This window comes from Dendrobates tinctorius, unplaced genomic scaffold, assembly GCF_039654945.1.
Source record: "Dendrobates tinctorius isolate UK_male_01 unplaced genomic scaffold, ASM3965494v1 ptg000070l, whole genome shotgun sequence".
NCBI lineage: Eukaryota > Metazoa > Chordata > Amphibia > Anura > Dendrobatidae > Dendrobates > Dendrobates tinctorius.
The window spans coordinates 43973019-43986858 of NW_027361738.1; the positions used below are offsets into that span (position 1 = coordinate 43973019).

General features: G+C 45.7%; 1 protein-coding gene across 1 annotated transcript in view; it reads right to left on the bottom strand.

The window, feature by feature from the left end:
- The window catches only part of NCAPG2 (non-SMC condensin II complex subunit G2), a 117756-nt gene that overhangs the window by 26307 nt on the left and 77609 nt on the right, over nt 1-13840 (bottom strand). Inside the window, exons 17-23 of the mRNA XM_073581609.1 lie at nt 13663-13733; nt 13420-13573; nt 6557-6730; nt 5013-5129; nt 4772-4909; nt 3575-3674; nt 2552-2742 (exon numbers count right to left, since the gene is read on the bottom strand). Of these exons, the coding sequence (XP_073437710.1) occupies nt 2552-2742; nt 3575-3674; nt 4772-4909; nt 5013-5129; nt 6557-6730; nt 13420-13573; nt 13663-13733 (945 nt within the window). The remainder of the gene's footprint in view (nt 1-2551; nt 2743-3574; nt 3675-4771; nt 4910-5012; nt 5130-6556; nt 6731-13419; nt 13574-13662; nt 13734-13840) is intronic.

The following is a 13840-nucleotide window of genomic DNA, read 5'->3' on the forward strand; positions in this document are numbered from 1 at the left end:
ACCGCCAGGACGGAGTGGGCCTGAAGGAAACCTTTTTTTCCCTGACGTGCCTGTGGCCTTTGCTGGTTGGAAGGGTTTTCCGCCGTATTGAAACGGCGGAAAGTCCGAAAGGGACGAAACTGACGCCTTGGAGGAGGTCTGCGAGGCTTGGAGGGGAGAAGAGAACTCGTACCTCCGGTAGCGTCCTTCATAATCTGATCCAATTGTGATCCGAAGAGACGCACTCCCTGAAAAGGCAGATTGGTCAGAGACTTTCTAGAGGACAAGTCCGCCTGCCAGGCCTTGAGCCAAATTGTACGTCGGATTGCCACGATGTTACTTGACGCCTGAACTGCGCAAGATGCGGCATCCAAGGAGGCAGAAAGCAGATAATCCCCCGCATGGGAAATCTGATTGGCGAGATCGGCCAAATGCTCTGGTCGTGCCTTATCCAGAATGCCCTGCCGAAGGTCATCTGCCCAAGTGGATATGGCCTTTGCTGCCCAAGAAGAAACAAAGACTGGACATACCGCTGCGACGCCACACCCGACAGCGGAAGGACCGTATTATTAGAAAGTCTGGACACGGGAGGGTCCACCGAGGGAGAAGCGGCCCAGTTGTCCGTGAGCTCTTTAGCAAACGGGTACAGCACGCTGAGACGCTTTCCTCTTTGAAAGCGTCTGGTCGGATCTTCTCTCTCCTTTGTAAAAATCTTTCCAAACTCAGAATGGAAGGGAAACACCCTGGATGGTGTTTCCACCCGTCTGGACGAAACCTCCTGATCTGAGGATTTCGCAGGGGCGTCAGCGATGTCAAAGGTATGGTGAATCGCGGCAATGAGGTTTTGCACCGTAACCTTCATGTTCGCATCCTGGTCCGAATCCAGCTCTAAAACCCCTTCCGATTCCGAAAGCGCTTCGCCTGACTCGGGGGAGGAGGCCCGAGAGGGAGACTGCTGGGGACTATGGGGTGAGGTAGGACGAGGGGAGGACTCCGCCTGGAGGTCCTGCCTGGGCCTCTTGCGACTGCCGCTGGCTGGCTCAGATGGGACGTCCTGAGACGTGCTGGGTCCCGCCGAAGCTCCCAAGGGCAACTTGTCCAGAACGGCTACTAGGGACTGAGACACCTTGATGAGGTCTGCCACTGACTGATTGAGAGGAGGCCCAACCCGGCATGGGGGGCTCACTCGCCCCTGGGGCTATGGATGGCTCCTGAGCGGCGTCGGGCTGGACGCAGAGCGGGTACGATCAGACTTAGCGTTGGACATAGTGAAAAGAGAGGCAGTGCCGGCCGGTTGGGGGACAGAAGGCAGAGAAGGGTGTCAGTCTGCAGGTGCAGAGCTACTCACGGTCCGGTGTCCCCAAGGGCGACGCTCTCTGATCTGGCTGCAGGATGAGGCCAGGCCAATCCGGCTGAAAAAAGGCCCAGCGACCGAAATCTGGCAGGGAATGAGGTCCGGCTGGCAGGCTGAGAAGATGGCGACCACCAGGGAAAGGACGCGCTGCCAGAGGGAGAAGAAGGGCGGAGCTCGCCGCAGAGATCCCCTTAGCACCGCCTGCTGTCCAATAGCAGGCTGGTGTGAGGCAAGGGGGCTGGGAAGGCCTAGGACGGGCGGGAGAGAAGCCCGCTTAGAAGAAAGGGGCAGGGGGCGTGGCCGCGACGCAGCGGTAGGCCCGAGATGAAGTCGGGGCCTAAATTAATAGCGCCGGCCGCCTGTCAGCAGGGGGTCGGCGCGGAAGACGCGCCGCAACCCCGGGCCGCGTCCCTGCTTCCCACAGCCCGACCCCTGTATACCCCTGCCGGGATGAAGAAAAAACGGGGGGGGGGGGCGCAGAACAAGGCCCGAAAGAACAGGGGCCTTCGTGGATGCGGCGACCGTGGGGAGAAGCGGGCGCGGCAGGCCCTACCGTGGTTCCCTGGCGACCGCCTTAGGATGAAAACGCCGGGGGACCGCTAGACCGCATACTCACCCAGGCCGGGGGCCACAATAAAGGTACCTGAGAATCCCACGCTGTCTGTCGTCTTTATGGAATCCACGCCTCGTCCAACCGTCAGGCTCTGGTAGGCGAGATGGTGGGAGGCGGGGGGCAAGGACCGTCCGTATAGCTGGCACGCACCTGTGCGAGGCTCCTGGTCCTGCCGCAGAGACCTATCAGGATACGGGGTGGCAGTACACGCCGTACTCATAGTCTCTTTGTGGGAGTACGGATGTGACTGTTCACTCCGTATCCCTCCGAAACCTGTAAAGGAACGACGCACGACGAGGTAGATAGGGGTCTAATAAAAGACCCGTGTCCACCTCTTACTGACACTAAGCTAAACTGAGGAACTTCCTGCCGGTCGGTGGGGTGTACACTGCGGAGGAGGAGCTAACCTTTTTTTGTGCATAGTGTCAGCCTCCTAGTGGCAGCAGCATACACCCATGGTCTCTGTGTCCCCCAATAAGGCGAACGAGAAAATAAATAAATTAAATTTAAAAAAAACAAAACCATTAAACTTTGATATACCCCACCTTTCCTAATATAAAGAAAAAAAAAACAAATTCCCAGTCCTGTGCAATCATGCCATTTACCTGGAGCGCTTCATCCTGCTGTCTCCTCAGTCTACGAGCTGCTGTCTCCAGAGCTTTGTGGAAGATTGTCTGAATGGCATCAAGGTGTTTATCCAAGTCAGAAGCGGTGTTACTCATCTTCTGAGCCAGGCAGACGTCTGTGATCTCCTTCAGTACAGACATTAGCACTGGCAGGCAGTTATAGGACTTCTCTGAGAAGCAGAAAATCACACAGCACATTAGCAGCTCTTAGGATTGAAGATTTTCTTTGCTTTTTCACAACAGAATAAAACCCCCAGTCTGATATCACACTCAGGCATCATTCTCCCACCTGTGCTGCTGAATTACTCAAAAGACAAGACCCCCCCATCGTGCTACTTTCATTTTGCATTGACACCCATAGCAACTAGGAGAATTCGGAGACCCCAAATGTGCCCGTCAAAGTCTCCATGGAGTATAGTGGAGAGAGGGTCTCTTGCGACTGAAGTTTGAAGGCGATAATGAGTTGAGTAAGTAGCACTGTACCAATATCTGAGGGTCCCAGGGATTGACCGACTCCTCATACATTTATATATAAAGTCGCTTTAACATGATACACATATAGCTTTTTAGGGCTGTTTGTCCACTACTCAGAGACAACCCCTTCTCAAGCCGTATGTTTATCCCCAGTAAAATAATAACACTTATACTCCCCTCCAGTTCCAGCCCTGTTTCAGGGGTGTTTGCACCCATGGATGGCGTGACATAAATCAGTCTTCGGACGAATCACATGCATCCGGAGGCGAAAGCAGCAGTTGGAATTGCGTGATGTAACAATGTCACAAGAGCCCCAGGAGAGGCAGCGCCAACATTGCTGGAACAGTGCCAGTACTGAAGCAGAGTATAAGTGTTATTTTACCAGGTGCAAACATTCAGAATAAGGGGCTGTCCAAGTAGTAGACAACTCTATTATTACAAAATATGTTCAGATTTAATCCTCCAGGTTTTAAGTCCCCCATGTTACACTGAAACTTGCTATGACTGAAGTCAATCACACATACTCACCACTTTGTAGTATCAATATAGCAATTTGAAGAATTTGTGCTTGAAAGTCAGGGTCAGCAAGTCCAACCATTACGACATCTTTACAGATAGCCAGGTATGTCTATTAGAAAAAAATAAATAGAAGAATCACTGACAAAAATATTTATATAACAGCAGGCACATAGCTACATATTATTTGGGAATCTGCCAGCAGGTTTTTGCTATGTAAGCGGAAAGCATAATGCAGAGGCTGAGTGGTTGATTCCAGCAATGTGTCACTTACTGAGCTGCTTGGTGCAGTTTTGATAAAATCTGTTTTTTTTCTGTTGCAGATATACTAAAGGTTTGAATGATGAGCATAACCCACCCACACCCCTGATTAGCAGCTTTCTGTGTACACTGTACAATCAGTGGTGGGGGCGGGGTTATGCAGATTATCTGGACTGTCTGGCACAAGATCCCTAGTCCTACAGTGATAACCTCCTGCTAATAAAACACTGATTGTATTAACAGCAAGCTGCTAAGCAAATGATATAACTGGAATAACGATCTCTACCCCTTACATCATGCTGTTCTTCGTTTAAGTAGAGAAAAAAAAAAAACTGCTGACAGATTCCCTTTAATGTGACTATATCAAGACCACTCAAAAGGTGGCTTTGGTGATGCCCCACATGTAACAAAGAACGACAAGAGAGGACCTTTGACCATGTAGCGCTTGAAAAAAAAAGTTGACCTTGAGAAAAAATGCTACATATTAAAAACAGGGCTTGGCGAAACAGGCAAATCCAATAAGGGTGGGAGCCTAGACGATATATTATATAGGTATATATTAAGAGATTCAGAATCAGTTATACAAAAATAAAGGATATTAGTAAAATCAATAGAAATTGTTCTCCTGTGTGTTAGGCTATATTCACGCGGCTCTCGATGTAAATGTAAAATGTAACCATGGACCTCAAATAACCATTTGGAGGGTATATACTGGTATAACTTTTTTTTTCCCACTATAAAAAAGTGCAGTTGGGCAATGTATGCCATTATAGGTCTATAGGCTGGCACATGTTGGATGTATACGACATGAAATCTTCATGTCGTACACCCCCCGATGGAAAGCTCAAATGTGATATAAACAGAAGTCAAATTAGAAGACTCTTACGTGTGCTTCCAGGAAAAATACCCCTTGGTAGCTTATAAATTAACAGTTATATAAGAGCTCACCTTCAATATTTCTAGAGACAAATCAATCTGCTGATCTGAAAAGACTTCACCAGAGCCAAGGAGGGCAAGGAGCTGCTTTTCAATCCACGACCCCACATCCTCCAAGACTGACAGATACGTTCTTCCTTCGGAGTTAAACTATAAATCAAAAGCAGACAGGACGCTCGTCAGCAAGAGCCCCTACAATGCCGGCATCGTGAGCCAGTGTCTTCCAGACTCCGTATCACTGTAGTATCATTACCTTGTATTGGAGGTGGATGCTGAGCCTGCAGTACAGGCTGAAGGCCCTCAGCGCAGTTTCTGGAGTGACCTTGTGCGATGCATCATCTGACTGCTTCATAAATGAGAATAGTACCTCCTAATATAGATAAAGCCGGCATCAGCATAATATGAGTGATCAAGAAATAAGTCCATCACTAGTGACCAATAATGTAAGTGTAACACATTTGCAATAATAATCATATACACGAGAGCATACCAAACGCTCAACTCATCATTAATGGATGCTAGGAACAGACTTTTAGATGTAGTGGGAAAGTCAACAAGTAAATCAAAGTGTTGTTCTTGTGTTTCAACCCCTGCCTCCCTGTTTGCCATGGTAGAGGTGTGGGGTGCACTCCTGGTATCTTAGGTGTGGTCTGCACTGCTGGCCTGAACGGTGCAATCTTCAATGCCATCAGCAGAGGCAACTTTGCTTGTGCAGGATCGGAGTAAAGGCCCTTTTACATTTAGCGATGCACCAGCGATCCAACCAGTGATCCGACCCGGTCAGGATCGCTGGTGCATCGCTAAATGATCGCTAGTGAGCTTTCACACAGAAAGATCTCACAGCGATGCAGCAGCGACGCAGCGCACGATACTCACCTTTCACACACAGCAATGAAGATGTCCTCCCGCCCGCCTCCACGCGTCGCTCGTCGTCACAGCAGGAAGCTGACGACGAGAAATGGAGCCGGACATTTTCGCACGATCAGCGATAACCAGCGGGGGAGCCGGTCGGAAGTAAGTATCACACATAGCGATATTGCTAGCGATATCGCTATAACGTCACAAAATCGGTGACATTATAGCGATATCGCTATGTGTAAAACCCCCTTAATTCAGGGGAATTAAAACTGGTGGGCTCGTGTGCTGCAGCGGCTAGCTTTATTAAGCACTGTGCATGCTCGGCCATCGAAGTTAGTCTGCAGCGGTGGCCAGTAACCTAGACAATGAGTATTAACCCTATAATAACCTATAAAATGCTTCATCACGGGACTATCGTATGAATGCAGGGTGCACCTGACATGGCGGGCCCAGATCTGCTGTCAGCAACTAATGGCACCACAGAGGGTCTTAGCGGCATAAATGGCATACAGATGCAGTTATTGCATTTTGACTATACTGATACTGTAAGGGAAATTCTTACACAAAAACATTATCTTGTCAGTTTACATAAAAGTTATAAAAACTACCAGAAATATAATTGCTTGTGAACGTAATATTGATGATCTATTCTTAGGATAAGCTGCCTATCATCTACTTGAGACTAGGAGCTGATCTGCAGTTCTCAGCAGTGACCTCTCCACACTGAGCAGAGTGGTGCTATTAGCTCCGCACAGTGCTTAGATTGGTGACAGCTGATCAGTGGGGGTGTTAGCTGTGTGATCTCCACCGATCAGATATCGATAACCTATAATATTGATAGGTAATCAAGATCATATGCCCCGAGCACCCCTTTAAGAAGCAGCAAACATAGCAGTCAGCCATCTCCACATACGTAGTTTGAGAGACTTCATTACTTACTTTTACAAGGCCCAGAACTTTTAAAAGACTATTTAACTTTTTTGTCTGTACAGAGAGAAGGTATTCCCGATTCATAGTGTGGGTCAGAATGTACTCCATGTAGTCGAGAGCGAGCTCCGGCTTACTCTCCATCGTATCCTGAATGCGGACTTGTCGTCCAGAATTCTTTTGTCTCTATTGTAAAAAAATAAAAGAGTAAAAAAAAAAAAAAAAAAATCCAAAAAACAGTAACTAACTTTAATCCATTAAGGCCTTGCCCATTTTGGGCCCTAGTACAAAGCATTTTTTTTTGTCATTGTCACATTCCAGGTGCCTTAGGCCCTGATTCATTTATCAAAGTGTTTTCGCCAGATGTCAGGTATAAAACACTTATTCCATTTCATGCCATTCTCTGCCAGATCTGCCAAAGCGGGCGGAGTATAAGGTGTGGGGAAGCCCGCCGGACAAATTGTTCAAAAGTTACCAGGGTGTAGTTCTTTTTAGTTACAAAAACAAACTGTACTTTACTAACCCACCCTGGGTCCAGTACGGAGTTTCTGCTGCTGCTCCTGGTATCTGATATAGGCAACAGCACTGACGTCACGTCGGGAGCCAGTCAGTGAACATGTTCTCAGTGGTATGTTCGGTCCATGCAGGTAGAGCTGCGGAGCCCATTGATTGCCTGCAGTGCCATTGACCTGTCAATATCAGTACCTGGGATCAGCGGGGGCAGCAGGGGAGACTCTGTGCTGAACCTGGGAAGGGTGAATACAGCACGTGTATACAACAAACTGAACAAACTGCCCCCAAGGACTGGCAACAACCCATTTAACTTTATTCTGCAGTTTAACACCATAACAATTTATATAATTTTTTTTATATAGTGAATGATAATTTTTAACTACATCCTGGCTTTTGAAAATAAAATAAAAAAATAAATGATGTGCATCTTACCGGATAAATACCGTAATTACATAATTTTATAGTATAAGTTCTATATATTTTCTACATTTTACTACTTTTCCAATAGAAAAATCACTTAATGATCCGACAGTTGCTTGATTGCTTCTTATTGCTATGTTGTGTTTTACATTTTTTGCGCTCGACATTTACTAATCGGGTCACAAAATTTATAATATGATCTATATTATGCTACAACGGAGGTTTAGCACACTGTGGTATCTGTACCATGTTTGCGCAATTTTTTTTCAATAGCTTTGAATAAATAAAGTAAAAAAAAAACAAAACACATTTTTATATATTTTTTATTACACTTTTTACTGTATGTGTTAGACACCTTAGGTCAGGGGTGGCCAATTCATTTTTCTGAGGGGCCACATGAGAGACCACGAAAAATGAGGATGAATGAACTCATGGAGATCAACATCCAACACTGCGGAGACACCATCACATGTGAGAAACATGTGATGGTGTCTCCGCAGTGTTGGATGTTGATCTCCATGAGGTCACTCATCCTCATTTTTCAGTCTTCTACTAGGCATTGCTCCTACTGGCCAGTTTCCTACTCCACACTGATGAGGGGCAATACCCCGAAACAGCTGTCTGTGGATGGATACCATGTTTTGGCTAGTCATTGCTTGCGTTGAGAAACATTTGATGGTGTCTCCGCGGCTTGTGTTTTGCACATGAGAAACCACGACTGTTGTGGAGGGCTGAAACAACAGGCTTAATTTACTTCTACTCAGTCTACTATATAATAGTCTAATTCTGTCTGTCAGTAACGGAAATCCCGCATCGCTGATCAGCGATAGGCACATCCCGGCCGCGAATTGGCGTGAATTCGAACTACACACTCCACCGCTACAATCAGATCATCTGCGGCGCTAGCCGCACATCGCCCGATGGTTCCCCGATGAAACCTGAAAGAAAAAAAGATTATACTCACCCTGGCGTTCGGTCCGATCCGATGGGTGTCGCCACCCCGTCCGGCACCTCCCATATTCATACGATGACGTCCTCGACTCCTGTGCACGCGTACTTTATCAGCCCTGTTGAGGGCAGAGCAGAGTACTGCAGTGCGCAGGACCACTCTGACATTTCCCGGCACCTGCGCACTGCAGTACTTTACTCTGCCCTCAACAGGGCAGATAAAGTACGTGTGCGCAGGAGCCGAGGGAGGAGCAAGGAGAACATCATCGTATGAAGATGGGAGGCGCCAGACCGCGACACCCATCGCCCCCCGGTGAGTATAATCCAACGTGTTTTTCAGGTTTCATCGGGGGCATATCTACAGCATGACAGAATGCTGTAGATAAGCCCCTGATGGCGGTGGCCCCAGCTTATGGGGCAAAAATGGGGTGACAGATTACATAGATATTCTAGAATACCCGATGCGTTAGAATCAGGCCACCATCTAGTATTAATTATAATTATTTTAAATATTAATTTTATCACGGAATATTGGGCAGAATTAAATATGCTGACATTCCCCTATAAACCATATGAGGCCGCACGCAGCCCCCATATACCATAAGAGCCCCCTATATGCCACCACACAGCTCCCAGTATGCCGCAAGAGCCCTGTATAAACCATAAGAGCCCCTATATATAGCATGAACCCGCACAACATCTTAATTACAACACAAGCCCCCATATAGCCTTCAGCAAGCAAGAGCCCCCATACAGCCTCCTATATACAGCTTGAGCCCCACATAGCCTCCTATATACAGCTTGAGCCCCACATAGCCTCCTATATACAGCTTGAGCCCCACATAGCCTCCTATATACAGCTTGAGCCCCTGTATATACAGTATGAGCTTCACATAGCTTCCCTATGTACAGCATGAATTTTATATACATATAAACATCCCATAAACACATCACATAGTCGCCTCGCTCCTGTTTTCCCAGCGCTCTGCCTCTGGTCCTGTCTAAAGTGCACTGACATCATCACACCAGCTGTCTCACTCGATTATTTGGATTGGCAATGTATTCACTGATATCTGCATCGGAAGCAGAGAGCGGTGACAGCGAGTGGTGGCAGAGAGCATGATGTGGCTCATGGGCCACACTTTTCAGCCCCTTGGCTGTCCCGTTTCGCAGGCTGGAACGGAACAGCCAAAGGTCTGGATGTGGCCTCCAGTCAGCACTTAGGAGAATTTTAACCTGCAATCATCTGATTGCTTCTATATACAGCAATACTTCAGTATTGCTGTGTATAGGGAAAACTACTATAAATAAATAAAATACTTAAATAAAAAGCCCCAAAGACCTACAGTCATGGCCAAAAGTTTAGCGAATGACACAAATATTAATTTTTACAAAGTCTACTGCTTCATTTTTTCTAATGGCAATTTGCATATACTTCAGAATGTTATAAAGAGTGATCAGCTTAACAGCAATTACTTGCAAAGTCAATATTTGCCTAGAAAATTAACTTTATCCCCCAAAACACATTTCAACATCATTGCAGCCCTGCCTTAAAAGGACCAGCTAACATCGTTTCAGTGATTGCTCCATTAACACAGGTGTGGGTGTTGATGAGGACAGGGCTGGAGATCAATCTGTCATGATTAAGTAAGAATGACACCACTGGACACTTTAAAAGGAGGCTGGTGCTTGGCATCATTGTTTCTCTTCTGTTAACCATGGTTATCTCTAAAGAAACACGTGCAGTCATCATTGCACTGCACAAAAATGGCCTAACAGGGAAGAGTATCGCAGCTAGAAAGATTGCACCTCAGTCAACAATCTATCGCATCATCAAGAACTTCAAGGAGAGAGGTTCCCTTGTTGCCAAAAAGGCTCCAGGGCGCCCAAGAAAGACCAGCAAGCGCCAGGACCGTCTCTTAAAAGTGTTTCAGCTGCGGGATCGGGCTACCAGCAGTGCAGAGCTTGCTCAGGAATGGCAGCAGGCAGGTGTGAGTGCATCTGCACGCACTGTGAGGCGGAGACTCTTGGAGCAAGGCCTGGTCTCAAGGAGGGCAGCAAAGAAGCCACTTCTCCCCAGAAAAAACATCATGGACAGACTGATATTCTGCAAGAGGTACAGGGAGTGGACTGCTGAGGACTGGGGTAAAGTCATTTTCTCTGATGAATCCCCTTTTCGATTGTTTGGGACAATAGGAAAACGGCTTATTCGGAGAAGACCAGGTGAGCGCTACCACCAGTCTTGTCTGATGCCAACTGTCAAGCATCCTGAAACCATTCATGTGTGGGGTTGCTTCTCAGCCAAGGGAATGGGCTCTCTCTCAGTCTTGCCTAAAAACACAGCCATGAATAAAGAATGGTACCAGAATGTCCTCCAAGAGCAACTTCTCCCAACCGTCCAAGAGCAGTTTGGCGATCAACAATGCCTTTTTCAACATGATGGAGCACCTTGCCATAAAGCAAAGGTGATAACTAAATGGCTCAGGGAACAAAACATAGAGATTTTGGGACCATGGCCTGGAAACTCCCCAGATCTTAATCCCATTGAGAACTTGTGGTCAATCATCAAGAGATGGGTGGACAAACAAAAACCTTCAAATTCAGACAAAATAAAAGCATTGATTTTGCAAGAATGGACTGCTATCAGTCAGGATTTGATCCAGAAGTTGATTGAGAGCATGCCAGGGAGAATTGCTGAGGTCCTGAAGAAGAAGGGTCAACACTGCAAATATTGACTTGCTGCATTAACTCATTCTGTCAATATAACCTTTTGTTACTCATAATATGATTGCAATTATATTTCTGTATGTGATAAAAAAAATCTGACAAACACATAAAAACCAGAGGGCAGCAGATCATGTGAAAATATAATATTTGTGTCATTCTCTTGGCCATGACTGTAGACAAATTAAGACCTAGACAAATTTAGTATCTCTATAATCATTCTGTCCTGGAGATTTGTGCTAATATGTCATTTTATCCTGCACAATGAACACCAAAAAAAAATTTAAAACCATGGCGGGAATTGCTTTTTTTTTTTTTATACTTCGCTGCACTGGAATTTTTTGCTATGACTTGAAAGGAGAGGTGGAGCATTATACAGTTGTGCTCAAAAGTTTACACACCCCGGCAGGATTTTTGCTTTCTTGGCCTTTTCATCCACAGAATACGAATGATAACACCAAAACTTTTTCCCCACTCATGGTTAGTGGTTGGGTGACGCCATTTATTGTCAAACTACTGTGATTTCTCTTTTTAAATTATAATGACAACCCAAAACATCCAAATGACCCTGATCAAAAGTTCACATACCCTCGTGATTTTGGCCTGATAACATGCACAGAATTTGACACAAATGGGTTTGAATAGCTCCTAAAGGTAACATCCTCACCTGTGACCTGTTTGCTTGTCATCTTTGTGTGCATAAAAGCTGAGTGAGTTTCTGGGATCCAGACAGACAGACTCTTGCACCTTTCATCTAGCCACTGACGTTTCTGGATTGCGTGTCATGGGGAAAGCAAAAAAAAAATTGTCAACGGATCTACGGGAAAAGGGAGTTGAACTGTATAGATCCAAAAAGATATCCAAGGAATTGATAATGCCAGTCAGCAGTGTTCAAACTGTGATTAACAAATGGAAAATCAGGGGCTCTGTAAAATCAAATCCACGGTCAAGTAGACCAACAAACATTTTGTCCACAACTGCCAGGAAAACTGTTCAGGATGCAAAGAAAAACCCACAAATAACATCAGCTAAAATACAGGACTCTCTGAAAACTAGCAGTGTGGCTGTTTCAAATGCACAATAAGGAGGCACTTGAAGAAAAATGGGCTGCATGGTCGAGTCACCAGAAGAAAGACATTATTGTGCAAACAGCACAAAGTATCTAGCCTACAATAAGCAAAGCAGCACAGAGACAAGCCTCAAAACTTCTGGAACAAGGTAATTTGGAATAATGAGACCAAAATTGAACTTTTTGACCACAACCATAAACGTTACATTTGGAGAGAGGTGAACAAGGCCTATGATGAAAGGAACACCATTCCAACTGTAAAGCATAGAGGTGGAACACCATTCCTACTGTAAAGCACAAAGGTGGATCGCTAATGTTTTGGGGATGTGTGCGCTACAAAAGACACAGGAAACTTGGTCAAAGTTGAAGGAAAGATGAATGCAACTCGTTATCGGCAAATACTGGAGACAAATTTGCAATCATCAGCCCGGAAGCTGCTAATGGAACGTACTTGGGAGTTCCAACATGACAACGATCCAAACCACAAGGTCAAGTCGACCTGTCATTGGCTACAGCAGAACAAAGTGAAGGTTCTGGAGTGGCCATCTCAGTCTCCTGACCTCAATATCATTGTGCCACTCTGGGGAGATCTCAAGCGTGCAGTTCATGCTAGACAGTCCAGGAATTTACAGGAACTGGAGGCTTTTTGCCAAGAAGAGTGGGCAGCTTTACCCTCTGAGAAAATAAAGAACCTCATCCACAACTACCACAAAAGACTTCAAGATGTCATTTATGTTAAAGGGGGCAATGCACGGTATTAAAAAATGGGGTATGTGAACTTTTGATCAGGGTCATTTGGATGTTTTGGGTTGTCATTATGATTTAAAAAGAGAAAACACAGAAATTTGACAACAAATGGCTTCATCCAACCACTAACCATGAGTGGAGAAAAAGTTCTGGTGTGAACATTCATAATCTCTGAAAAGAGGCTAAGAAAGCAAAAATTCTAACGGGGTATGTAAACTTTTGAGCACAACTGTATATATGATGCTGAAAGTTCAGGTCAGTGCTGGTAATCGCGGCCATACTATGCATGATAAATAACGCCTGATATACGGTGATGTGACTTAGCCTTACAATTGATGCATGTAACGGAACAGAAAGGAGCATCATACAAGAAAGTGCCCGCAATCATGGCATATTGTCTCTGATAGACAAGTAGCATACTTCTTCACTGAACTTCAGGTTTAGCCAGCGTTACCTTTTTCTCTGGGAAGGTTTCGGACATCCAATCATTTATCAGCTCCAGTATGTGGCCCACTTGCCCCCAGCGACACAGGCAGTCTATGAGCGTGGCGTACTTGTTTTCTTCAGCGCCGCTGTGCAGGTTTCGAAGCTTAGAAAGAACAGAACAACTAGAGGATAATGGAGATACGAAATGCATGTGTAAGTAAAAGGTTTAACAGTAAACACAGATAATGCCAAGCATCTGAGTAATGCGTACCTGAATGTAGGAACGGCAGATGGAGGCATAAATGAAGCCAAGATTATTAATGCTACAGTGCAGCGCTCGTCCTGCAGGTAAAACGGGGAAGGCACATTATGTTACTGGAACAAATGGAGCATTTACACAGGAAGGAGTCGTATGTAGTGAAATAAAAACCCTTCTACGGAGGAATACA